This window comes from Cheilinus undulatus, linkage group 11, assembly GCF_018320785.1.
Source record: "Cheilinus undulatus linkage group 11, ASM1832078v1, whole genome shotgun sequence".
Taxonomy (NCBI): domain Eukaryota; kingdom Metazoa; phylum Chordata; class Actinopteri; order Labriformes; family Labridae; genus Cheilinus; species Cheilinus undulatus.
Genome location: NC_054875.1, coordinates 3,828,911 through 3,856,773, shown reverse-complemented (window position 1 = coordinate 3,856,773; position 27,863 = coordinate 3,828,911). Strand labels below are relative to the sequence as shown.

The 27,863-nt window shown below is 37.5% G+C and overlaps 1 protein-coding gene across 3 annotated transcripts in view; it reads left to right on the top strand.

Annotated features, from left to right (window-relative positions):
* Window positions 1-2,819: 2,819 nt before the first annotated feature.
* The window catches only part of vps13d (vacuolar protein sorting 13 homolog D), a 91,615-nt gene continuing 66,571 nt past the window's right edge, over window positions 2,820-27,863 (top strand). Inside the window, exons 1-19 of one of the 3 annotated variants that reach the window (XM_041800132.1) lie at window positions 2,820-3,083; window positions 3,239-3,340; window positions 8,573-8,749; window positions 12,309-12,386; window positions 16,070-16,260; window positions 16,701-16,781; window positions 18,981-19,097; window positions 19,413-19,517; window positions 20,097-20,267; window positions 23,371-23,471; window positions 23,637-23,805; window positions 24,158-24,259; window positions 24,409-24,598; window positions 24,809-24,991; window positions 25,222-25,352; window positions 25,467-25,521; window positions 25,863-26,030; window positions 27,422-27,552; window positions 27,638-27,770. In XM_041800132.1, coding sequence (XP_041656066.1) covers window positions 8,653-8,749; window positions 12,309-12,386; window positions 16,070-16,260; window positions 16,701-16,781; window positions 18,981-19,097; window positions 19,413-19,517; window positions 20,097-20,267; window positions 23,371-23,471; window positions 23,637-23,805; window positions 24,158-24,259; window positions 24,409-24,598; window positions 24,809-24,991; window positions 25,222-25,352; window positions 25,467-25,521; window positions 25,863-26,030; window positions 27,422-27,552; window positions 27,638-27,770 — 2,203 coding nt within the window. In that variant the 5' untranslated portion in view covers window positions 2,820-3,083; window positions 3,239-3,340; window positions 8,573-8,652. Of the gene's footprint in view, window positions 3,341-8,572; window positions 8,750-12,308; window positions 12,387-16,069; window positions 16,261-16,700; window positions 16,782-18,980; window positions 19,098-19,412; window positions 19,518-20,096; window positions 20,268-23,370; window positions 23,472-23,636; window positions 23,806-24,157; window positions 24,260-24,408; window positions 24,599-24,808; window positions 24,992-25,221; window positions 25,353-25,466; window positions 25,522-25,862; window positions 26,031-27,421; window positions 27,553-27,637; window positions 27,771-27,863 lie in introns of all 3 variants that reach the window. The other 2 variants (XM_041800133.1, XM_041800134.1) reach the window with 2 other exon arrangements.

Sequence of the window (27,863 nt, the reverse complement as noted above, 5' to 3'; positions counted from 1 at the left end):
TAGAGACCAGGGACCCCTACTGTACCTGAAGGTGGTTGGACACAACCATGAACATTCAAAAATAATCATGTGCAGACAAGGCCGTCCATAAAGGGAGGTTAAATGGAAGAGCCCTCTGGTGCCCAGCCAAAATGGGGACCCATGGAGGTCAGCGAAACCATGATCCAAAAGGATTAAAATGGTCTAAAAACTGCTAAAATGGGTTAATAATGGCAAAAATAGTCAGAAAAGGTGGTGAAGTTGGATTTTAAAAGTAGCAGAAATGGGTTATAAGTGGCAAAAATTAGACAAAAATGGCAAATAAGGCAAAAATGGGCATAAATAGTGGTAAAAGGAAGTTCAAATGTGGCTGCAATGACTTTCAATTGGCAAAATTGAGTCAAAATTTAGTGAAATAGGATGAAAAAATGATGTAAACTAGTAAAAGATATTGGCATAAATTGGTTAAACTTCCAAAAATGGGCATATTAAATAGTGAAATGTGGTTAAAATGTGAAAAATTGGGCATCAAAGGTGGTTAAAAGGGGTTAATAGTAGCAATAATAGTAGCAAAAATGGGCCAACAGAGGCAACATTAAGCTTAAGTGGCGAGAATTGGTTTAGGGGTGGCAAAAACAGGCAGAAACTAAATGGGTGTTTAAAAATAGGTGTTAAATGGTAAGCAATGTAACAATGTAATTTGAAAAAAATTCCTAATTTCTTTAGGGCATCTGGAGACCCCCTCTCCTTGTCTCGTGACTCCCCAGGAGTCCCAACCCCAAAGTTAAGAACCGCTGTTTTAGGTGACACCTCTGTTATACTTTAGGACACACTGCATTGACAGTGTAAATCAAACACATACATAGTACAGTCAGCTTATCTAGGGGGATTTCAAATTCCCATCATGCCCTTGGGCAGAGTGTGTTTTAGACATGTTTGTATGATGTACAGGGATCCTTGTTGAGGTTAACTTAAATCATTTTTCTGTTGGATTGTTGTTGTTTTTGGTGTGAGACAAATTTGCACCATGACCAAAGTTATCCACTGAGTTAGAGTCCCTGACTGTGACTTTCCGTGCTCCTAAAAGCATGCACTCATCAGACTGTGTGCTTGGAACATGTAATATCCCTGTGTTCCCTTCATAAAACATGCATGAATGCAAACATGAAAACATTAATGGATTGTGGTAAAAATAAACTGTAAACGTTAAATTTCCCCGATACTTACATAAACACACCTGTACAGGTCATGCTCTGCAAAATCTCTACACAGATCTGTTAAAAACTCGGAGCCAAACAGAAAACGTGCTCTTTATAAGGTGTTAGATTCTTTATTTTAGCTTTGATTTATAGGTGTAATTCTCTGTAGTTTTTGGTCATTTTCTGAGGTTGTTTTTGTCACGTTATTCATCCCAGGTGTCTTTGAATGCTGCTGAATGCAGACAAGCAGAACCTGGTAAACAGCGCCTCCCCATGGACAAATTGAGCAATTTTAATTATCATTGCTGGGGTTGAGCTTATATGTTTATTGTCTATTTATCTCATACCAATTAAACAGAAAAAACATTAAATCCGTTTTCTGATTATGATTATGATCTCAGAATCATAGGTGCTTCCTGAGTCTATAAATAGGATGAAATGCTGATGTTCCAGCATTAAAAATGTCATGTCTGTTATGTTTATTCATCAAATTATCTGATCATCACTGCGTTTCCCTCAGATGATTCCCAGGGTTCCACAGTTCCTCCAAGTCAAATAAGGCTGCCTGACTAAAGAATAGTTCTGGTATAATGGGGCCGTTTTTGGAATTTCTGTCATCTCATTCTCATTTTTAATTAATTAGTGAAAAAACTCAGGCTGTCAAGGTTAATTAATTAATCTTCATTGATTAGTGTGCTAATTTTTCTTTCATCGACTATCCCTTTAACTTGTCAGCAATTATTCTCATGATTGTCTTTTTCAGCTATTCCATCATTGTGATATTCCTTTCATTGTTTTGTTATCAATTTGAAAATATTTCTGAAATTATGTTTTAGAATTTAAAGACTATAGCATCAAGCTGCAAAATAACAAAAGTGAAAGAAGTAAAAGGGGTCTGAATACTTTCTGATTGCACTGTGAGTGCAAACTTTTGTTCAGTACCTGGTTACTGCCATATATCAAAGAATAGGAAACATTTCAAAATATGCAGAAGTATTTATTGAAACAAACAAACAAAATATATAGGCTATTCGATGTATTTATTTTAATTTCTGTGAAAAACAATAATTTACAGAAAGTGTTTTGTTTTATCAATTATTTCTATTTATTTATATTTAATCTTTTTTTTTTTAATTTGACAAAATATTTTTGACGTCTGACAAATATTGTTGCAATCATTAAACATGCGCAAAGTTTACCTTAAGGGCCACTTGCCAGTTAAGTTTCCAGTTAAATGATATTTGTTGTTTTTAAAATAATAATAATAATAATAATAATAATAGTAATAATAATAACAACAATAATAATAATAAGAAGAAACGTAGCTTTTGATTGTGAAATTTAACTGTCAATAATTTTTTTATAATAATTTAAAAAATATTGTAAAATTAAGAAAAAATAAATATATAGATAGTACATGTTAATAAAAATAAATGATTAAAGTAAAATGAGTTATTATTATTTTGAGTAATAGCAGTTGTATCAATAAAATATAATTTATTTATTTCACTTTTATATATATAAAATAATACTTATAATTTAGACGATGATAGTCGATGATTGCCGATGTCTTCCGAGAGCACACAGATCGGGTGGAATGGTTTGTTTTCGTCACGTGACAGGAAGTATGTGTTGGAAGTTGAGCGCTGGTAGGAAGTGTGTTTATTTACGATGCTATGACACTTAACTCTGAAGTCTCGATATTCACCAACCACTCCATCATCCTGGGAGGATTAACTGTGTTTTCTGTGAAAACGAGCGTGGCTGGTTTTACCTCAGACTCGGAATAACCGCCAGCTGTCTGTTTTTCCGCTCAAACTGCGTATGCTAGTTTTAGCTCAGTGGCTAGCTAAGTTGGACCACAACCTTGCCCTGTCCGTCACCCAAACCACGCTGTGTTCTGAGGTGAAAGCTGCTCAAGAAGTTCGTCGTCGTTGTTCTCTCTGTCCTTGTTTAACTGAAGTCTTGGAGTTAATGTGGAAACACTGTCTGAGAGTCCTCTTTGTTTGGTTTATGTAACGCTAACTGTCCCCCTGGTGCTGTCCTCGGTGCTTTGACAGGACAGGACCACAGACTGACAGGGGCATTAGGCTGGCAGCGACATGGACTCGGTGAAGATGGGTCGATAAGTCGGTGAGGAGTTACAACTGTCGTCTTTGGCGGTGAGTGAAACCAACACTGCTGTCTAAACAGAACAGTAACAATACGTTGTGGGATGATGCCAGTGTTGTGGTTTAAATAGTGACCGTGTAAACTGGTGACTCAGACGTCTGTGGTTGAACTAATGTCGAAGGGTCCTAACTGTGTTTTTCAAAGTGGGGTCACGGAAACGTTGAAGGAGGAGAAGGGAAAATGTCTTGCATTGTTACAATGTCTTATATGAAGCTTGACCTTGCCTCACTTTTTAGTCTTAAGTATTAAATTTGCATGTTTTTGGAAATCTCCCACAGTCTGGGAACACAAGGCCTGCAAAAGAACTCTCTATGTATTTGTTTACATAAATGGTTTTAACTTTGGCATAGTTAATCAGGAATTCTTTAGGGCAATATTTGAAATAGCAAACAAAAGTTGTCCAGTCATACTGTTGTAGTAGTGCTGAAAATAAGGCATTCATATTTACTGAAATTGCTGTAATTGAGTAGCTTTGGTGTACCTGCACTTATCTGAGTAGTTTATAAAATCGGTAATTTTTCTTTAACTTACCAGGTAGGGACACTTTTAGGGAAGTCCTGTACTTCACTACATTACAGAAAGCCTCCAGTTACTGAAGAAAAGAATGTATCTAGATGACAAAATTAGAGGACCCAAACTTTTTGTAAACAGTGTGAAATTGGATGGTTGTTTGTTTTGCAGATACCACATGGTATTTAGAATTAATCTCTTGCCACTTCGTCATATGTCTGCTCTTCATGTCTAGGGGTGTCATGATTCCTGCTGCGGTCGTGGGTTGGGGGAAGTAGTGGGGCTGCATGGCCCCTCAAACGAAGACTTTCCAGAAGCACCCTCCAAGTAGACTGTAAATCTTCCAGAGTGTCTCGTGAATAATCAGCAAGATTAGACATTTAAAACAACAATGTAATGTCATAATTTCATGTTGTTGGTCCTTTTACTCAAAGTAGAAATGTCAGGTATTGTTATTGGTATCTAAATGCTTTCAGGGACATGTCAGAGACTTGAAGAGTCATCCTACTCTGTAGGGAAAGATTTTAGCTCTCTTAACCTCTCTTAACTCTGTTTCAAGGGGCAAAGGACAAAAATGAGGGGTTAGGAGTAGAAGTAAGAAATGGGACTGGTCTAAAGTTTTCTCATTTCATCCAAAATGTATATTTGTACTGCAATTGATTAGAAATACCTTTACATGAGGGAAACATTTTACTTCTCATCTCCCCTCAGGTATTATAAATTACTACTCAGTCAGTAGTCAGTACTTTGTAAAGCATAGTATTATTTTTTAGCTCTACATCTAAAATGTGTGTATATATATATATATATATATATATATATATATACAGATAGATAGATATAGATATAGATTTGCAGAAATAATCTAAATATGATTTTTTTTCCCCAATATTGCGGTTGCAATTTAATATGTGATTATTTGTAAATTCCTCGTCTTATGTATTGTTCAACAAACACAAGCAATAAATCATTCTGTATTATAACCTGCACAGTTCTAGATAAATTAAACTAGGGGTGAACGATTTTGAAAGACATACAAAACTGCGATTTTTGGCTCATATAGCAAATTTGTTTTTAATTGCCACTTAAAAGGGGATTATCATTTTTATATTACTGTCGTTTTGATCAAGAAAAACATATGCATAAACAAGAAAAGTAGGATTTTTGTAAACCATGCTACAAAAGACACATGGATGTTTGCATAATGTGTAGAGCATAAAATCTCTGCCGCAAAAAATTGTATCAAACCAGTATTTTAACACTTTTCAAATAAATATTTCTTCCATTATTATCTATTCCTCTATTGCAGCAGATCATATTGCAATTTAGTCTAATTTACGATTAATTGCCTAGCCCTAGCAAAATTTAATCATTGTAACTGTACTTTTGCTTGAGTACAATAATTTTGTTTCTTTTCACTCTTGAAAGAAGGATGCCGATCACTTGTTTGTTAAACATTTTTACTGGCATGAAGACCATCAGATTGTTTTGAAAAAACGGCAAAATGGCCTCGACTCTTGGGTCTTTTTCAAACTCTTTTCAAGAGAAAAATGATAGGCAGATAAACAGACGGATAAAAAGATGCACCAAGTTTAAAAATGTGTGGAGATATGATACAAGTGTTGAACATAACAATGTAGCTGATGCAGGCTTCTTTTGACGTAGGGCTCCAAGGATGCAAACATTTTCTCCCATGTTTGACCATTAAAACAGATCAGATTGCCTAATTGGTCATTTCAAGTCCCTGATAAATCTCTTATTTGATTTCGCAGCTAGATATATAAGAAATCAGCATTAAAAGGATCATGCACAGCAGATACAGAATGGTCACACTGATATCTGTTCATTCTACATCATTTGGCTGATGGTCGATGTTTTTAAACAAGGCCACTGCTAACTGATGTCAAATCCATGCATCCATGCGTCCCTAATAGATACTTTATTGATCCTAGAGGAGATTCAGGTAACAGCTGTTCATATTACACCCGCAGCAAAAGCAAGAAACACAGCAGTAAGATGATAATGAGCAAAAAATATAACAATAGACTGAAAATATGCAAAAGGTTAGAGGCATACTGTAAGTAAAATGTACAAAAAAGAATGAAGTGCAAATATATACAAAATATACAATATTCAAAATCAAGGTAATGCATTAATGGTGCAAATATACAACGAGGCCTTAAGTAAAAAAATTTGGGTTAATGATAGTGGATGATAGTGTGCTGATTAGCAGAATCTGTGGGCCACTTCTGTCTTCTTCAGCATATTTGGCTGGAACTCCCCAGTTAATATGGTCACTGTTCTAACCCCCACAGAACAGAAAGTCTGCTGGTTAGACATTTTGACACAAAAGATGGAACAAAGAAAGTAGCCAAGTGTTCTTTCTAGGATAAGTCTTCTGATTGGTATCATCAGAGCCACTGGAAATCCGGTTTGCTGCTGGAAGGGACCGCAGGAAGTAAAAACGATTCAGCTTGTGTGCAGAACTAAAAGAGTGTGGCTACTGTGGCTCCTCATCATGGCACAGGATGGGGCTCATACTCAAAAGAGACGTTTCCTACCAGCTTAATTAGATTTCTTTTTAAATTGTTGATTACATCCTCACACCGTCCTCATGGTCTCTATTTTTTTACTGAAGCCACTTCTTTGACTTCACGCTAAAAAATAATGGAGAAGACGCTTTGTAAGTACAACAAGCACAGACATTCAGCTGCAGGTCCCCAGCTAACATGGTCGCTCTTTAAACCGTACCACCAGCAGCTACCTTTGATTAAGTATCTTAGAGGCACTGTCACTGTGCCAATGTCTGAAAGGTAATGCAGCCTTGTGTAATCTACCGACTGTGATAAGTCTCTGTCACTCAGTTACAGCGTTGTTTCTACAGCGAGATAGTTTACTGAAAGTAGTTTCAGTTTTGTAGATAAGCAGGATTTTCTTTGTTGTTCTAAGAGGAGGCACCATGATGAATCCTAAAGTTGGGCTTTTATTAACGAGGTATCCTTCTGTCTTGTTTGTTTCACCTTCGGTTTTTAAGTAGCTCTATTGTTTCTGTTCCTACTCTGTTTTATCATTTATATACAGATGCTGTTAGACAGTGTGTACAAATGTGCTTCAGTTTTTCTTTGAAAAATCCAAATAATAGGTGCGAAGGATTTCTATTTTTTTCCGTGTGGTATTCAAACAGGTATTGAAATGATCTGATTTTACTAATATGTGATCAGAGTTTTAATGTGTGCTATCATGACACATCTGTTGTGTACAAATGGACCTTAAAAGTGTAAAAGATGCTTGATCTCACAGTGCACTACAATAGCAGCTTTCCTAAACCGGGTGTATTCATGTTTGCTTTGAGTATAATCTGTGGTTATCAGGATACCAGAATTTAAAGCTTTGAGCTGAAACCAGTAGAAATAAAACAATATTTATTGTAGTACTGGCTAAAATATTGGTTTTGATGGTCAAAATCTGGAGGCAGATGCCTTTAAATTGTCTTAAATACACAAACCGTCAAATGCTTTGATATTGAAATGCAGCAAATATAAGATATAGACAGAATGGGGGAGTTTGACTGCATTCTTTGTTAGTCAACTTCTTTCCTTAGCAACTATCATCCCTTTCACGTGCTTCTCTTGCGGTGGGAGCTAACTGTTCTTCTTTGTGTGTTTTGTTCTGACAGCTTTTTCCTCTTCTTTGTTGGTTGTTAAGTAACAGTCACATTTGTTTGCTTTTGTTGTACTTGTTGTTGTTGTTTGTTTTTTTTTGGTTTGGATGTATTCATCGTGTGACCGCACCAGGGCTGAACAATTTGGGAAAATAACCCAATTGGGATTTTTTTCCCCCCAATATTGTAATTGCAGTTTGATATACGATTACTCCTTAAGTTCCTTGTCTTACGTATTTTCCAACAAACACAAGCGGTAAATCATTCTATACTTTAACCAACACGATGTTACATTAAACTAGGACTGAACAATTAAAAATAAAATAACTAATTGTGATGATTTTGACTTTTGTTGCAAATTGGATGTGATTTATTGCATTGAAGGGAGTGAAGATTTTTATATCATCCTCTTATTTAATCAAAAAAGTGTACGGCAATGAAGAAAGTAGGATTTTTTGTAGACTGTGACTGTTCTAAAAAATGGCACTTGAATGATTGCATGAAACATAATGCATAACATCTCTGCTGCCAAAAATGTTTTAAACTGGTATGTTGACACAAATTTCAGGTTAAAGAAATATTAAAACTTCTGCGATTTGAAAATTGCTGCAGGCCATATTGCGATTTCGTCTAATTTTCAATTAATTTCCCAGCCCTAGATTGCACCAGCCCGTGGCAGTACACATACCATTACATCCCTTGTATTGATCATGTTTTATATCAAGGAAACAAAAATAGAAATCCTACCTCCCCATTTTCGACTAATTTCTCATTACAATTAGAATGGAGGATTTATTCCTTATCTTTGCAAATGTCTCATGAATAGGATTAGTTTTATTTTACATTATGGTACTTCTATAAACCATCAGTAATTCAAATAACTGAGATGGAGTTGTGTAAAAGTATATCATATTGAAGAGTATCGTGGTCTTGGCAGCCTTACAACAAATGAGTTTTTTTGCTGTGAGTTTTAGCTGTGTAGTAATTTAATACCGTAATAAAACCAATCTTTATCTACAAAGTTATAATATTTGTGTCTTTGGTTTTCCAGACGTTAACCTCAGCCCTGTGGGGGCTCTCATTGAGAGCTGATTTCTCAGGTGTTGCTCTCACCTGCTCCGAGCCGGCACGATGTTGGAAGGTCTCGTTGCCTGGGTGCTGAACACCTACCTGGGAAAATATGTCAGCAACCTGAACACAGATCAGCTCTCCATCGCCCTTCTTAAAGGTAAATTCACACGCAGCTACTGAAAGCTGATGGTTCTATAAGTGAAGGTACAATACTTGAATATGTTTTCTCTGACTCCTTCTCTTCTGAATGAAAACGAGCCTGCATCGACTCAACACTCATGTTAATTTAAACACAGCATTTAAGACAAGGCCTCAGACTACAGGCTGCAGTTGTCACTAAAACTTGAGCTATGCAGGGGTTGACAACTGTAAGGGCTATTTACTTTTCCTGAGGCTTAACCAGTTTAACTGGTGCTGCCGTGTAAATATTTTGCAGTATTACAGGAGAAAATTACCACTAAATATTAACATGTGACCTTCAGTCAGTTAAATCAATTTTTGTTCCTATTGCCCATCACAAAAACACTTTTTTAAAAAAAATCTCAAACTGCTTGACAGTCTACAGGGCATAAAACATCCTCACATTCTCAACCATGCCTTCTTTTACTGGATATTTTTGCTGATGTGCCTTTATTTGGTTGGGGAGTGGCTAGAGGAAAAAATCTGATCATTTATCGGTGTAGTGATACCATTTTATTCTGACCAAGTAAAAGCACTCACATTTGAATTATCATTAATGTGTACAAATATGACTACTTGATAATACCTTTACATTTCTTAAACTATTCTGAATTCTTATTTCATTTTCACCAGATTTACCTCTCCATTTTCCTTAAATTCTTGAACCGGTGCATAGTTACAATTTGGGAATGTTTTATAAGGACTAGACCTTAGACTTGGTTCTGCCATTGACACAGTGCAGCCCTAATATCTGTAGATGGAGCATGACCTAACACTCCACTGATTCCCTGTATATCTTCAGTTCTAATAAGGGATATTCCCCAACGAACACTGAAAGTGAAGCTAACGGAATAAATCACAAGAGGTTCCATCCTTGTAGTCTAGGTACAGATTAGATTTACTGACTGAGACCTGAGAGCGTCCCACCGTAGCCCAGAGCTGGCTCTGGTCAAAGCTTCGGAACATCTTCTTTTGTTACACCCCCTGCACAGATTGAATCTAGAGATGCACTACCTAGCTGTGGTGACCTTCTCAGAGAGGGAGCTCAGCATGCAGTTGAACTCAGAAGGAGGAAAAAGAAGCAAATATTTAAATTAATCATCCGTTCTAATGTAACTCAGTCTACTAAAGAAGTGAGTGAAGAGCAGCACAGACTGTAGTCTCTGTTAACAGAAACAAAAAACTTTGTGCTTTCAGTGAACACTGATGTCTGCTCCTCATTTTCACTATTCTAATTATCACAAATAGGGATGCACAAAAATATTGGTATGATATTGTTCTAGCATATTTTAGCTTAAAAGTAAATAAATATCTGCTGATACTTACAATTGTCTTTAAAGATTTAAAGCCTATATTGGCTTTAAAATTTTGACTATGTAAGCTTAGATATTGATTTATAGGGCTTTTGTTGTTGGCCTATTGAAGCTTAAAATATTGGCCTAAATTGGCTTTAATAATCGCCGTATATCAGCTTTATATGTATGCCTATGTGTGCTTGAATATCCCCCTGAATCTGTTTTTAATTTTGGCCTGTATCAGCTTTAATTTGGCCAATATCAGCTTTAAATACGGGCCATTTATTAGCTTTAAATACGGGCCTATATCAGCATTAAATACGGGTATATATCAGCTTACAATTTTGCTTATATCAGCTTAAAATTTGGCCTTTATCAGCTTTAATATGGCATTTATCAGCTTTAAATATGGGCCTGTCAGTTTTAAATATGGTCTATATCGGCTTTAAATTTGGCCTAAATCAGCTTTAAACCTGGCCAATATCAGCTTTAAATATGCACCTGTATCACCTTTTAATATAAGCCTATATCAGCTTTAAATTTGGCGTATATCAGCTTTAAATTTGATGTATATCAGCTTTAAATATGGGCCTATATCAGCTTAAAATATTTCCCTAAATTGGGTTTTATAATCACTGGATATCAGCTTTATATGTTTGCCTATGTGTGCTTGAATATCTGCCTGCATCTGCTTTTAATTTTGGCCTATATCAGCTTTAAATACAGGCCTATATTAGCTCAAAATTTTGCCTATAACAGCTTAAAATTTGGCATATATCAGCTTTAAATATGGGTCTTTATCAGTTTTAAATATGGCCTGTATCCATTTTAAATTTGACCTATATCAGTTTTAAATTTGGCCTATATCAGTTTAAATACTGGCCTATATAAGCTTTAAATATAGGCCTATATCAATTTCAAATAATGCCTATTTCAGCTTAAAATTTGGTGTATATCAGCTTTAAATATGGGCCTATGTCAGTTTTGAATATGGCTTATTTCAGCTTTAAATTTGGCCTATATCCGCTTTAAATAAGGGCCTAAATCAGTTTAAAATTTGGCCTTTATCAGCTTTAAATTTGGCATATATCCGCTTTAAATAAGGGCCTAAATCAGTTTAAAATTTGGCCTTTATCAGCTTTAAATTTGGCCTATGTCAGCCATAAATTTGGGCCTATATTGGCTTCAAATGTTGGCCTATGTCTGCTCATTAATGTCCTCATATCAGATTTAAATTTATATGCATATATCAGCCTCTAAATGTTTGCCTTTATTAGCCTTTATTAGCCTTTAAATATCAGCCTTCATCTGTCTCTAAATGGTTGTTTTCATCAGCATTGAACATAGGCCTTTATCAACTTCATATATTGGTCTTTATCAGCTTTGAATGGAGGCCTATTATCTGTAAATATTTGCTTATGTCAACCTCTAAAAGTTGATATATATCAGCTGTAGATTTTGACCAAAGTAAGATTAAATCTGTGGCACTTTAGGCAGCACAAACAGACATTGGTCAGCTCAGGTCTTGTTCTTTATTTATCCTCATTCTTTAAACTTCAAACTGTGCTTTAACAACTCAAGTTTCAGGTCTGAACTATATTTAATGTGTATCTTCATATACTTATTGACTAAAATTAATTTGTAAATGCCAACATTTCAAATATCAGCAGAAGTGCCTTACTTTGCATCCCATATCAAATAATAAATAGGCCTTTTCTGCATTACGTCCTTCATTAAGATCTCATCTGACCAGATTTCTTTCATCAAAACAACTTAGAGTTGTAGGTTGAACTTTAACTGCCAACTCATTAAAAATGTATTTCAGTGGTTTAGATTGTTCTTGTGCCCATAAATACAGTTAGAGGGACAGGACATGACCAGCTTGGAGAGCTCATGCATGGGCTCTGGTAGGGTGGGGCTGAACTTTTTTGGCTGGATCTAAGCTCTAACGCTGGGGGATGGTGCTGTCTGTCCTTGAAACTGATAAAAATAAGATGCTAAGACGTTGAACACTCTCTTGGTATATCAGATGTGTCACAGCGATTGTTAATACACAACAATGGTTGTATAATATGTACGGAAATTTAAACCATTTAATAAAAGTAGGTCTCTCTCATTGGAAAATCAATCAGACACTGTGTGAATTTTTTTCCCAGATTTGTTTGAATGAAGCGTCGATACTTCAATGATGTAAGGCAGTTAAAGATTGTCAGGGTTTGTGTGTTTTCTGTTGTTTTTCAGGAGCGGTCGAGTTGGAGAATCTCCCTCTCAGGAAAGATGCCCTCCGAGAGTTCGACCTGCCGTTTGAAGTCAAAGCTGGTGAGGCAGACTCATTTATAATCTCATAAAGAGGCTTTGAAAATAAATAAGAAAAATATGTGATCAAAGTTGAGTATGGAGCTATTTCAAGTATTCGTTTTTATTTTGGAACACAAGAAAATGTCACTGATGAAGCAAAGCTCTACTCATCTGTTATTATAATATCATATCCTCCTGATTTATGAGGGAAATGGTCAATAATCCTTTACATGGATGTGCTTGAGGAGCCATCAATTACAAACTCAGTGGTACTTTTGGTCCATATTAATATTCTTATTTTAACTGCTTACACCAAATACTTAGAATAAGAAGAAATCCATGATGTCCCTTTGGGAAATATGTCAGATTTGGTTGGGTTTCTCTGTACTTGTACCCTTTTCTGAGAATAATATCTTCATACTTTGAGATGACGTTGCTAGGTTTAGGCCCTTCAAAGATTAAAATCTTCCAATTCGCAAATCCCACAGACAGGGGGACAGAAACAAGGACAAACTAACAGGCTGAGTGTATGAAAGATTGTGCTCCTCCTCTAAATTTAGCACTCCTTGTCCTGGTCTCTGTACTCCTCCGAACCTGTCAGCGTGTCCCGTCAATAACAAATCAAATCAGGATTTTCCTGTCTGGTGACGTGTGCTTTAATGTCATTATGCTGGAGCAGCATTCTTCATGCATGCCTGCCCACTAACCGCTGGAATGGAGTCGGTCTGAGGGAGACCTCAAGGGTAGACTTCAAGCGAAAGCCATTAAATCCATAAAAGAAAGTCATCAGTACTTAAGACATAAATGGCCTCTGGAGGCCAGTGACGGGGAACTGTAACAGGATTTTGTGCAGCATTTTTCTCTGACTTTGTAGACATACTTTGGCTCTAAATGTCATGAAGAGTCAGCTTTTGGGCTCCAACGTTTGACTTGTTTTTGTATATTCTGCTGTGTTAGTCCTTAAAGTGGCCTTTTCTCTTTTGTTTTTAATAAGGGCTACTTCTCATTTTTGTCTGTTTGTTATCTTTGCTGTAAACACAGATTGGATGCTGAGAATAGTTCATGCCACTCTGGAATGGCAGTACAAATGTAGGGAACGAGTGAGTTAGTGTCAGTATACATGCAGTTGACGTCAGGTCAGGGTGTCAAACTACATGGAAGAAGCATACCAGTCCTGTTGAGTTGTTTTTATGGGGTATCCTTGACGGATCAATGATTACATCACACTACAAGAGTGTTTGTTTGTTCCTGGCAATCTTATCAGGTCATGACGTTTAAGGATGGGCTACAGTGTTGTCTGACCGGGCTGTTGGGGATATTTCATGTTACTATTTTCATTTAGGTTAACTTGTGGAATACTGTGATGGGAAAGTGGTTTGGTTTAAGGCACAGGTTTGTTTTCATTGAGGGGCTGAGGTGTAGGGGTGCCATGCTTTGTTACTGTTTTGCTGTACAGCCCCCAAGTGATGGAATTTATATACTTTGTGTTAAAAGGAACATAAAATGCCTTTAGGGGGGCTCTCAATCAAAACGATAAGAAAAGATGAAAAATACAGACCGAAGCTGCGCAGCTCTGCCCATTTTGGCTCTTTACTTAATGTTTTAAATTGAGAACTCTGTTCAGTTAACAGCCCCTTTATTAAACAGAAAACCAGTATTTTGTTTTCAGTCATAAATTTCTCATAGTGAGGAAGGAATGCATTTACAGACTCACTTTGGGTAACTGTGGCGATCAGTTAACCTTGCAAAGCAGATGGATATGCTGTTTCCTGGTGAATCCATCTTGCAAAACTTCCGTCTGAACCATTTGGGCCTAGTTAGAAAGTGACAGGACAAATCAGCATTGAGGTGCAGTACTTCCGGGCATGGCGGAGCTGTGATGTAAGCAAGCAGCGAGAAGAGGCCAGTGCAATTATGGTGAAAGACATTAGCGTGGATGCTGCTAAAGCGCCAGTTTTGTCAGAACTTGATGAAATGTCTTTGTTAAAAGAAGAACAAAGAACAGCAGTGAGTTGTTTTCTCTTCAAAAATGACAAAAGTCGTGCACAGCCTCCATGGTTCACATTATGCAGTTCACTATGGGTCCTCGGTAGCGACTACGTCACATGTTTTGTTGCTTTGATTGGCCCGTAAAGCTGTGACAGACAGAACGTTCATCCAATCACCCTCTGAGTTTCTTTTCAAAGGCTCTGCCCTTCCCCAAAGGAAAAAGCCTTAAAGGCTGACTCTAGTTTAACAGAAATAAAACAATTTTATATTTCCAAGTGATTAAACACTATTTAGATAGGCGTAATTAGAAATATAACTTATATAATATATAATTTTTACCAATTTTGTTCTACTAAATGCTTCTAAGTTAAATATTACCTACGAACTGCACCTTTAAAATTGCACTTCCATGTTCATGCTAGAAGCGATCCCAGAATGTGCATGCGCTCTAGCACTGCTTCCAGCGCAAATGCAGAAGTGCCCTTTTCAAAGCCATTTTTCCTTACTATGAGAAATTTACAGATGAAAACAAAAAGTTAGTTCTTTGTTTAGTCGGTACACCTTATGTAAGTATTGAGAAGGATGCCATGGAGGTCTGTTTTTTTCCACATGGCTCCTCATGTTACTTATACTCCTCATCAAGTGTGCCACTGCAGTCTGGCGTATTGTTTTTTGTTTGTCTTTGCCACTCATAGCATCCTCCATGTTTGCACTGTTAGATCAAGCCAGTGAATGAAGTGCAAAGGATGATGGGTACGCAAGGGCTGATGGTAACTGTAGTTCCTACTTCCCTTCTCTCTGCTCCACTAAAGAAAAACTACACTTTTTGCCCTGAAGACCTACCATTTGAAACCCTCACATGTCCACAACAGTATATCTTATTATTTTATGTGTAATCTTAGACAAACTTTATTTCCATTCATTATAAATACCAGTCAGTGCACATTAGAATTATGGGAGATGGGGCCCTTAATCGGCCTCTGAAGGAATTTCATTATGATGGGTATGAGTGCTACAGAGTGCCACAGACTGTGGATTTTTTAGGCACTCTTATGATGGAAGCAGACTTGAAACTTGATGGACAACTGCATGCTCCAATGAGCAGTTGAAGGGGTCTGTGAGAACCCACACTTACCCATTCACACATGGTTTCTATATAAAGTGTCCATTAATATTGATTAATCCCATTCATATGCATTCACACAACATTGATGCAGCAGTGAAGTGATTTGGCATCAAGTGTCTGGCCCATGTCATCGTGTCCCCAACCTACTGGTTTAGAGATGACCAACTGTACCTCTACCAAGGAGCTGGACAAAGTAAAAAAGAATATGATTTAGTGAGCCTTAGATGCCCTGTATTGTAGTTTTGTATACAGACTGTTGGATTTTATTCCGTCCAACTGAATGATGACATGAAACTCAGTGCACATGCTTTGTAGGGCTGCGTGTAATAAGTGTTTAACTGTTTTAAATACGTAAATTTAATGCCCTTTCGTCAAAGTGTTTATATACAAATTAAGGCCACATTGGGCATTATCTCTTTCCATGAGTAAAGTTTGCAGGTTTGAACAGGAGCAGCGCTGCAGGTGAAACTGAATGAGCAGTTTAAATGTCAACACAACTCTGGGATTATCCGGAATGAGATTAATCCGGAATGACCTGGACCTGAGTTTTTCTTTGAGCTTAATCTACGTGCTCTGTTGTCTTCACCAGGCTTCATCGGGAAGATTACTCTGCAGATCCCCTTCTACCGGCCTCACAGTGACCCGTGGGTGATCTCCATGTCCCAGCTCAACCTGATCATTGGCCCCGCCCAGCTGCAGGAGTATGACGACGAGAAGGAGAAGGAGGAGGAGAGAGAGCGCAAAAAACGCCTCCTCAAGGCTCTCGAAGACAAATTTAAAGTAGGTGGATTAAAAGTTCAGAGCCCAAAATATGACCTCACGTACATTTGCAGTCTGTAATAAGCATCACTGCCTGCTGGGATATTAGATTAGCTTAAGACTTGTTGTTTTGTGCAGTGTAATTTTCTTTGTGCTGCAGAATATTTTAATCCAAAGCAATTCCATTAAGGATTATGCAATGATTGGAAAGTAGAAACACAGAGTGATGCAAGCAAACTGGAACTTCTAGTAGCAAAAAATGAGGACATTTTGATTTTTCTTTTTCATTTTCTTTCATGTAAGCATCATTAAGATTTGTTATAAACCCAGACATTGTTTGTCACTGTCTGTTCCATTTTGATTTTTGTGTTTCTTATTGATAATAACCCTTTTGTACTTTTTTCCCTGAAAATGTAATTATATGATTTCATATCTACATGATTCCTGTTTGTCTCCTGCAGAGTGAGTGTGAACAGAGAGGAGAGTCTTACTGGTACTCCGTCACCGCCTCAGTGGTCACCAGGATCGTGGAAAACATCGAGGTAAGACACCCAGCGTTAATTACCAAAGCCTGGACTACATCATGATCATGAATATGAAACATTTATCTGATAAGGCAATTAAGTATGCAGGTTTTTACACCATCCAGATGAATTTACTCCAACAGTAGTCTAAAACTTGGTAAAAAACTGAACATCATAACTTTATTTTTGAAGGCTTAGCTGTGCTGTTTTTATTTTTTTATGCAAATACAAAAAAAATAGAGCATCTTTTATGTGCATTTATGGCTTTTGTGTACATTGGATTAGGACAACAAATGCATAAATTGAAACTTTAGGTGAACATTTTAAAGTATACTAAGAGATAGATAACTGATAAATACTGATGCCGACTACCGGTGTGAACCTTCTGGACTGACTGTGCAGACTAGCAACTTATTTTAGACCGATATTTGTCTCAGAACATGGCTCAACACATAGATTCATAATGTACAGCATCTCTGTGAGCCTAAAGTTGTTTTTTGAGTTTTATTGATAAATTTTTAAATAACAATAATACAGGGAGCTGCATCACAGGCTCTCTGTCTCTCTCCATTATGCTGTCTTCGAGCAGCATGACTTGATAATGGAACAGCCTGCCATTGGCTGACGGACCCTCTAAAAGGGTAAACAATATGACGGTAAGCATTCAAGCTAGCAGTTATAAACAATTGTAACTGGATTCAAATGGATCAAAAGACATTCAGTATTGGGTTTACTGGTGTGGATTTTATCATTAAAGTCTCTAAAAGTCACATGAGCTCCAGGCTTGCTGAAAATGCTGCTGCAAGGGATTCAAAGGCATCGATAGCATCAATGGGAAGACACAACGGCTAGCTTCAAGAGGAAAAACAAGAAAGAGGAAACGATTTATGCTTCAAAAGTTATTTAACTTATGATAAACTGTGTCACTTCTTGTCGTGTACGACAGCGCCGGTCTGGAAGGCATTTTAACGATCACATTCAGAGAAAAACTGTCACACAGCCTCCATTCTTTGCTGCTGCAGTGGGTCCTTTAGATCTTCTTTGAAAGCTCGAGTACATGAAGCAAATGTTGTCTATATGCTCAATGACAAACTGAATATTGTCCTAAAAGGAAACATGGAAGGCTAAAAACATCCTGATCTACCCTTTTGGTTAGATGCACTGAACTAATAACCTTGCAAAGCAGATGAATATGCCCATTTCTGTGTGTTTCTCACTGGCGAATCCATCTTGCAAAGCTCCCATCTTAACCATTTGGGCCCGGTTAGAAAGTGACAGGACCAATCATCGACAAAGTACAGTACTTTCAGGTGTGGCATAGTCATGGCGTAAGCAAGCAGCGACAAGAGGCTGGTGCGATTATGGCGGAAGAGATTAGCGTGGATGCTGCTAAAGCGCCTGTTTTATCTGAACTTGACAACAATTCTTCATTAAAAGCAGAATAATGAACAGCAGTGTTTTTTTGTTTTTTTTTTCCCAAAAATGACAAAAGTCATGCACTGACATGTCTACAGTCGCCATGGTTTGCTTTATTCCTCGGCAGCTGCACCTGCACCTGGGTTGCGGCTACCTCATGTCTTTTGTTGCTCTTGAAGATGTGACCGACAGAACGTTCATCCGATCACACTCCGAGTTTTTTTCAAAGCCTCTGCCCTTTCCCAATACTGTGTATTGAAGCTTTACCAGATGGATGTGTGAAACAAATCCATCTGGCGTGTCAGGTTACTGAACTAACCCAGAGCTGAGCATTTGAAGCAATCGTCTTATGCTTTCTGTAAAACAAAGAGAAAATTCATATGATTTAAGATAATAAATTGTATCTATTATTTTACAAAATATTGTGAAAATAAGCTCAAATTCAAATCAAAATGCAGTTGATATTTGTGCTTCAATGCAAGTAAAAGTTATAAAAACTACCTAAAATGCAAGTTTTATACATGATGCTTTGTGCAATATCGTGCGCTTTATCCCCCTAAAGGGAATATTGGGGTGCCCAATCTCTGACAGCTATTTTTGGGGGGGTCACAGGCTGAAAAGTTTGGGAACCCCTGTCCTACAACAAAGACATTTTATCCCCACAGACACTCCAAAGAGGAAACCACATCAAGCAAATACCCTTCAATTAACATGACAGGAAAATTTATTTCCGCTCAGCCTGTACTTGTTATTTTTTAACCCTGAGTAATTAACCAAAATTCTTATTTCTGGTATTTTTAGTTGAAGATCCAAGATGTTCATCTTCGATTTGAGGACGACTTCTCCAACCCTGAGAAACCTTTTTCTTTTGGGGTTTGCATCAACAACGTTTCAGCTCAGAATCCTTCTAAAGAGGCAGTAAGTGATCAGCCAGAGGTGTTTTAATCCAGTTATTCTATTTTCTTAAGGCTTTTTTCATTCATTTAAGGTGCCATTCAGGAGAACAGATGCTACACTTCTGGAGTTTAGATTCTGACAGGGAAATAATTCTTCATTCCATGCTAATTGTTCTTAGCATTTTTCTTTAAAGTTATTCAGTTTCTCCTCCTTTTCTCTCATGGCGCCTCATTAGCTGTTATTAGATCTGAACATCACATTTGTTGTTTATGCTCTTCACTGTCTCAGAAGTTTAAAGACTTTAGCTCTGAGGTTAATCTGGATTTTCTTTCACAGGTACAGAGGCTCCTCAGACAAAAGCAGCTGGAGATCGAAGACTTCAGTGTTTACTGGGACACTGAGTGTGAAATGCTGGGAAAGCTGCCTGCGAATCAGATCCAGGTCAGTGACCTTTAACAGTGAAGACGCAGCTCTCCATGAAGCATTAGAGCTTAGACTCGACGGTTGTCTGTACCCTTTTGTTTTTGAGGAGGTTTGTCCTAAATAATGACTGACAAAAGGGGACAAAGTCCAGAAAAAGAGACTCTTCAGCCTCTTCAGTGACACAGCTCTAAGGGGGACATTGTATGATGATGTGTAGTGTTTACTTGGGGAGGATGCAATAACATGACCTTAGATAGTTGTTAACTCCATGAAGGACTCTGTTTACATATAAAGAATAAAGGGACATGCTCCTGCACTTTTAAAGGAAATAAATGCACTCATATTGCTCCATTAAAACACTGTGAAAGAGCCATACTATCTAAGTTTACCAGCAATGACCAAACAAATCACTTAAAATAACAGTGTTACATGGCACTTTTACTGCAAGGAAAGCAAACCCTGAATAGAAACTCTATTAAATTATTTAATGTTATCATGCAGAAACAAATAGATGTATTTTAGTTGTTTTATGACAGATTTTTTCTGCTTTCTGAAGTTGTGGTTGTGCCTGATTTGTCTTGTTTTTTAACTCTACAGGAAGCAATGACTCGCTGCATGCAGAGCCGGGAGCACCAGTACATCTTTGAACCGGTTTGTGCCTCTGTGCTGCTCAGAAGAAACACCTCCAAGGAGCCTCTGAGGTCCAGAAACACGCCGCGGATTGAGGGCCAGGTCCAGCTGGAGCCCATGTCTTTACGCCTATCACAGGTCCGTACAAACACCTGAAAACCTTCTTAATTTAAACTGACTGTGAGTGTTTCAAGGCATCATGCTGAAGGTCCAACGAAAAGGAAAATTATGCAGAAGTGAGTTAACTGGTTGTTGCAAATTACACATTGTTAGATTAAATATTTTCTTTTGGAAAACAAGTAGGGATTGCTACTGATAAATTAATAGATTAAAGTGTATTACTTAGGCTTTACTGCAGTGTTACTCAACCCTGCACAGGCAAAGAGCTAAATTGTTGAAAATACCTTTGCAAGAGCCACAATCTAAGCGGTGAAGCAAAAACAGCTTAAAGTACAATAACAATAAGTTAAAGGTGGCAAAAATGGTCAAAAAACAAAAATGGGTGAAAAGGGGTGAAAATGGGGAGGAAAAGTGGAAAAGGGGTCAGAAAGTAGTAAAAATTGGGTGAGAAGTGACAAGAAAATGAGTTATAGGTGACATGAAATGGTCCAAATGTGGCAAAAGAAATGAGTGAAAAGTGACTAAAAGCAGTCAAGAGTGGCAAAAATGGGCAAAAACTAGGAAAAAAGTGATATTTAATGACAAAAGGTAGCTTAAATGGGTGAAAATTTGGGAGGAAAAATGGGGAAAAGCAGCAAAATTGGATTAAAGTGGCAAAAAATAGGTAAAAAGTTGCAAAAAAAAATTATTAAAATGGGTAAAAAGTTGGAATAAGGTGGTATTTAATGGAAAAAGGTAGCTTAAATGGGTACAAAGTGGCAAAAAATGGTGAAAAAGGGCAAAAATGTTTTCCTTTTTTAAGGTTTTCTGGGGGAATAATATTTAAAATCAAGACACAAAAGTGCCACAAATAATCACACAAGAGCCACATGTTGAGTGTCACTGCTCTACTGCAATGTGTGTATTTTCCTTCAAGCTCTACTTTTAATCACCACTGTCTCATCTAACAACCCATCCAAAACTCTATCTGATTGGCTAAATGTCATGAGGAACAGGCAATCAACACTAAGGCCAGAGTTCATTTCTTCCTGTTTCACCTCAGCTTACTTGTGCCGTGTCTAGTGTCAATAGAGCTGGTGCTCAAGTTTTAATTTTGATTTAGCTTGTGATCAGTTTTGGATCACTGTTGATTGCTGTACAACTAAACTTACCTAAGTGGTCATAAAGCATGCAGGCTCTTTAGCAGCTAATTTGCTAAATAATTTGAATATCAGTTCTAATTAACAGTTATTAGTTTCATAAACTGCTAAAATGTAGGAATTATGGCTTTTACTGTCAATGGAAAACTGTTAGAGAAGCCAAATGTTTCAACCATTATCTTTTAAAGGTCAGCTTATATAGCTTGATATTTATGAGTTTATTCTTTTCAGGCTTCGTATTTAATTCAAAGACATTTTCTTATGATCTGTTCAGTAGTAAACTACATACAAAAACAAAAACATATTGAACATAGGAAATCCTACTTCCAGGCAGCTCTCAATCGAACGACCAACAAAAGACGATGAGTAGAAATCAATGCTCAACTCTGCCCATCTCAACCGCTCACTTCTTGTTTTAAATTAAGAACTCTCCTCTATAAAAACTGCACTCTATAAGGTGTATTTACAACCAGCAAACCACAGATTTTGTTTCATAGATGAATTTCTCATAATAAGCTGTTCAAATTGGCCTTCCTGGTTGATGCCACAAGCATCTTGGTTGCAGCACGAATCAGGAAGGCCTCGTTTAACAACTTTTCCCCCTCATTATGAGAAACTTGTCCATAAAACTGCAGTGGGCCTGGTCTCCACTCAACCTTGAAATGCCTAGTGGGGACAGGAGTGGCGCGGTGCAGGCTATATGCAGGTATATAGAGTATAACCACTTATATTTTAGTCTTCATAGAGTATAGTTCCCTACTGCACAGTGTCCTCTGATGCATATTATTCAGTAGTATGCTGCATTTTTTTCCAAGGATGGGGAAAGCATGATGCACCTACCTCTGCCTCTGATTGGCTTAGTCTAGTTGTTTCTCAGGTTGGGCCATATTTTGGAGTTAGCAGTGCTACTTCTTATCTCGTTTCTTCCCTCACCATAATTTCAGAATGGTCCTTACCACAGGAATTCAAGCAGTAGAAGTTGGTAGTCAGTGTGAAATACAAAAGGCCCATTTTAAGGCTTATTTTTGCCCTAAATAAGGGCATAAATTGAAAGAATATCCACTTCTGGAGGCACCACTAGTAAACATTATGTGGGATTAAGTCCCACAAAACAGGAGCAATTGATATTGCATCTGATGGCAGAGAATAATTGTGGTCCAATGAAAGATACAGCTCTCAGTAGCACTTCCCAGCGCATTATGTAACAATCTCTCGCGTAACATCCAGCATTTGCAAGAATTAACAAGTTGTGTCTGCTACTGTAGCGGGACATGTCCAGTTAGATTGTAAAATTGAAGTTTCTCTGGTTTTGAAAATTTTTGGAAGTATTGGAGATTAATGTAAGAACTCAACTAAAAGTAGTCTTTTTTTTAACTGATACAGACATTTCAGTTCATGAATTCTAAGTGTTGTAGCTCTAATAAGAGTATACAGCACTTATTTAGACAAACTAAAGTTTTAATTTTATTGTATTCTTGTGTATTAAGTCTCTTCTGCTGCAGCTCAGCTTCAGCATGCACAGAGCGAGGATTGTGCATCTAAAAACTGGACTACTTCCATTTAGATTAAAAGTATTGATAGGAGGATTGATCCATTACTCAGCTCATTAGAGTTTAATGAGCAGGTCTTTATTCTATCAACAGAATAAGCGCTCTGTAGCTCTACTTTACCCTCTTAGCCATACAGTGAATCACTGTGGAGCTGTACTATCACCTTACACTGTTTGTTTTTTTGGGGGGGGGCATTTACATGAAGATAGGAAATGTTACATGGAAGGATAATCTGAAATGAAGCTTTTCACCTTGCAGCAACAAGGCGATCTTTTCATCTCTTATCTTTAGCGTGTGGTTTGACAGAGCCAGCTATAATTGAATTTTACCATCCTTTTAACCGCCACCTGTGCTATATCTGGCAAATACTAATATTCTGCTAATTAGCTTATGTAAGATAAATCAGCCAGTGTATGTGTGTGTGTCCCTTAGATCCAGTACCAGCAGATCATGGCGTTCCTGAAAGAGCTGGACCGGCGGGAGAGAGAGATGCTCTATCGAAAGTGGAGGCCCAAAGACCCCATTTCTGGAAAGTAAGTCCACACCCAAACTGAGTTATCTAGCAGTCTCATTCTTCACACTAGCTTTCTGCCCAGCCTGCAGAGCGTCACATTGCATTTTACGACACTGGTTGTTTGTCTAGTAAAGCTTTTAATAATTTAATGAGAGTTCAATCTTTCACATTGTTTCTCCTGCAGCTGCCGGCAGTGGTGGATGTTTGCCATCGAGGCCAACCTCAACGAAATCAGGGAGCAGAGACGGCGAGGCAGCTGGGAGTTCGCCTTGCAGCGTGCACGAGACGCCCAGACGTACACCAGCCTCTATTTCAGGAGGCTGAAAGGAGTCCCACTCAGTCCTCAGGAGGAGGTAGTGCGCTTTTACACGTTATGTACCAAGAAACTTTTAGATAAACATGCCCCCCATTTATGCTTAAAACCACTAGCTATAGCTGTTATCTACTTGATTAAAAGAAGATATCTTCACAACTTCTATGTACATGTTTGAAGAAAAAAGACTAAATTTAAACATCACCAAATGAAGCAAATGAATGAAACAATGCAAAGCAAAATTTGCTGCTGCATTTTTTTCTTCCAGGCTGTTTCTTTATACAACATAAATATAGAGGATTTAAATACTGATTTAATAAAGTCCAATTAGTTGATTTTTGGATGTATTCACACAGTAATAACTTGATTTAACATTTGTTGTGATCTCACAGAGTGAGCTGGAGCGAGTGGAAGAGGAGCAGACGTTAGAGGAGCTGCAGAGTCTCCGAGAAATTGTCCATGACTGGTTTCGAAAGCAGGAGGAGATTGCAGAAGTAAGCTTGGATGATTCGAACCGTCTTTCATATCTTTCTTTTTCTGTTGCAGGAACAAAAATCCCCCTCTGTTCCTTCTTCATCTCTGGTTAACTTCACTCAACAAGCTTAAATGGATCCGCCTCCTGTTCCTTTGTCTCTTTCGCCAGAATGTACGAGAGCCCAGCACCGAGGTCCAGCTCTGTCCACCTCCTGGATCCATCCCCAAGAGTGGGAGCTCAGGGATGATCCAGTACCTGCAGTCGTGGTTCCCGGGTTGGGGAGGCTGGTACGGAGAATCTCAGGATCCAGACAGGCCTGAAGAGCTCCTGCCAAGCCCTTCCTCCTGGGATATTCTAGGTGGGAAACACTTCTGTGTGTAACTTTCTGTTATATTTTTATAAGCTTATGCAGAGGTTACTCATAGGGTGGTTTTCTGAATTATTTTTTCTGCTGCATTAGATGAAAATGAAATTGATGGAATAGTTCTAAACTTTCAAGCATCTTAAGACTGCTGTATATTACCCTGACATTCGAATCACTGTCCTTGTTTTTGTCTCGATTCTTCAGCAGAGACAGAGGACTTGTTCGACCCATTGGAAGACTCTCACACTCTGAACACCTTCACCAGACGGGATCACTTGTTTGCTCGATTGGAGTTCTTACTGGAGAAGGGCGGAGTCACGCTCTTCCACCAGGACAGGAGGGAGGGCACACTGCATGAGAGCGGCGTCATCCAGCTAGAGTTCTCAGGTATGTAGGGGTGAGGTTTGGAGGTGGAAAACATGTTTATCCACTATTGATTTAGGATAATACATAAAGTTATTAAATTCTAATTATCATTACGGTAAGTAGATTTGAAAATCATGACTTTACCCTCAGTATTCTACAGTTGATAAACTGGTGAAAAGGCGGGAGAGTTGTATATTTCTGTTGAATTTTCTCACAGCATGATTGAACTTACTGTGACCTCGTCTCCACAGGGGTGAAGGTGATTTTAGAGTCTCTCCCACGCTCCGAGTCCTCCCTGCTGTCCGTTAAGCTGGGTGGTTTGTTCCTGAGGGATTTGACTACACAGGGGACCATCTTTCCCGTCCTGGTGTCTCCAAAAACGGTAAACAAGAAAGGCGAGGGCCTGGATGCCATAATGTGAAGGGAAAGTGAGAATTACATGCCCTTAAGTACAAGTTTATATCATTTTCACAAATTTCATGTTTATTATCTGTAGGACAAACTGTTGGTGACCATAAACCAGCAATCAAGTCAGTCCAGCAATACGTCAGGTAAGAGTTTGATCTGCTGCTTTAAGAACTCATTGGATAAAATTTTCTCCTTAGATATACTAGATATTAAGTCATACTTTGTGACCTTATTTCAACCTTATGGACTTGATTTGTTCAGGCTGTTAGAAGGGCACTGTTCTGTTTTTGATGCTTGCTAAATAAGGGCATGCTCTCAGTGATATCTGATTATTATATACAGGTTGAATGAATAAACATGCATGCAGTTATACAGGAAAAAGGCAGTTTGTCATAATTAAAGTTTGGTGGCTATGACTGAAAATTAAATAAATGTTTCTTTATAGGTAAACTGTTTTGTAATGTGTTGTTTGTATGTATTGTAGAGTGCTCTTCCTCCCCCGTGTTTGAAATGATTTATGAGCGTAATCCAGTCAGGTGTAAGTTTGAGAGAAGGCTGGAAGTCAACACTAGTCCACTGAACATCATCTACAACCCTCAAGCAATCAAAAAAGTCACCGAGTTCTTCTATAAAGGAAGAGTTCATACATCAGGTGAGTCAAAAAAACAACACTGTTTAATTGAAATAACAGAAAAATAATACATCAATTTTGTTAGATACAGCATTTCCTTTTTCCATGATAACAGGAGCCACAAAATCACTGCCATTAGAAACAATTTAGAAAACTAATTTAATGTAGTCTTACCCTCCTCAGACCCTGCATTTATATATGAAGAGTTCACATTTTGGCTTTTCTACAACATACAAATTAAATTCTGCTTTAAGAATTTTTTTGGATAATTGTCTGGATTTTTTTTCAGATAATTTGCCTGGAATGTTGGGAGATTTGCTTTAAAAAATTTTTGGAATTTTCCTAAATGTTTTTGAACTATTTTTGGTTTGTTGTAACTTCACATTCCTTTGATATGTGAAATTACTTTTATGTAAAATTTGGAATTTACTTTTTATTTTTGGTAATTTGATTTGGAAATTTCCAGGGGGAATTTTCTTCAAAATTTTTCCAGAATTTTCATGGAAATTTTAGGGAATTTGTTTAGATGTTTGGTGGTATTTGTTTGAGAATTTTTCTAAATCACCATGGATTTTGGGGATGAAAAATTGGGTTGGATTTTGCTTTTTAATTTTTGGAAAATTTTCTTGAATTTATTTTATTTTTTGGGAAAGCTTTTATTGAAATATTTTCATGAAGTTATACTAAAATGTTGGTATATTATTTGAATTGTGAGATAGGATATCCAAAATTATATTGAAAATTTCCAGAGATTTTTTTGGTGATGTAATAATTTTAAAGGACATTTTTCAAGGCTTCAAGAACATGCATATTCTTAATAAAAAAGACCTCCTACTTACTGAAAAAGTTTTTTTTTCAGTAAGATGAGTCATTTGTCCTTGTATGCAGACAAAATGTTTTGGTGAAACCTACTTCCTGTTCAAAGACAGAGCTTAGGTTTTATACTTAGCAGGTCCTATTAATTCCAAATAAGAGGGAGAAACTAAAAATCCATTCCAAACAGAAGCATGGGTCTCAGAAGGTTAAATAACTAATTATATTCTGATTACCTCAAAGTAAACATGCAGTGTGATTAATCTATCACAACAGCTGCTGCAACAAGATCAGGTGTTTCCATCAGTCTAATTAGCTGGTGTTCAGAGCAGTTGGCTCCATCAGTAAAGGCCTGGCTTTGGCAGAGTTATAAAGCGTCTTTGCTAATGAAGTTTCTAACTTGGGAAAGTTTTCTTGAAGCCTTAGTAAATTCTCAAAACTTTCATGGCATTGTAGGTTTTGCTAATCAGACAAGCCTACTTTTAACCCCTTCATTATTAGTTGATACATTGCTGTACTAAAATACCACCACCTTCAACATCTAAAACATGCAACTCACAGCATTACTGTCATTTCTTAATACATTCCTTTACTATTAGGGTTTGGATATCAGTCAGAGCTGGAGCTGAGAGTAGCCGAAGCTGCCAGGAGACAATACAACAAGTTGAAGATGCAGACAAAAGCAGAGATCAGACAAACCATTGATCAGCTACTCGTGGGAGAGTTTATTGTAAGTATATAATCCAATGGATTATGACGCTAAATAAAGTGAAATTGAGTGGTGTCTTATTCAACTGATTTTTTTTGCTCTGCAGGAGAACAGTAAGCGTTGGACGATGAAACTGGACATCTGTGCACCTCAGGTGATTTTCCCTGATGACTTCCAGTCAGGTGACCCGATGCTAGTTGTGGTTGATTTGGGCAGAATCCTCCTCACTAATTCTCAAGGTAAAATAATCAGTCTTTTTACTCAAAAATGAAATTAACCAAAGATCCCAAATCTTTGCCTGTTATACTTCAGTGTCAAAGCTTCACCATAGA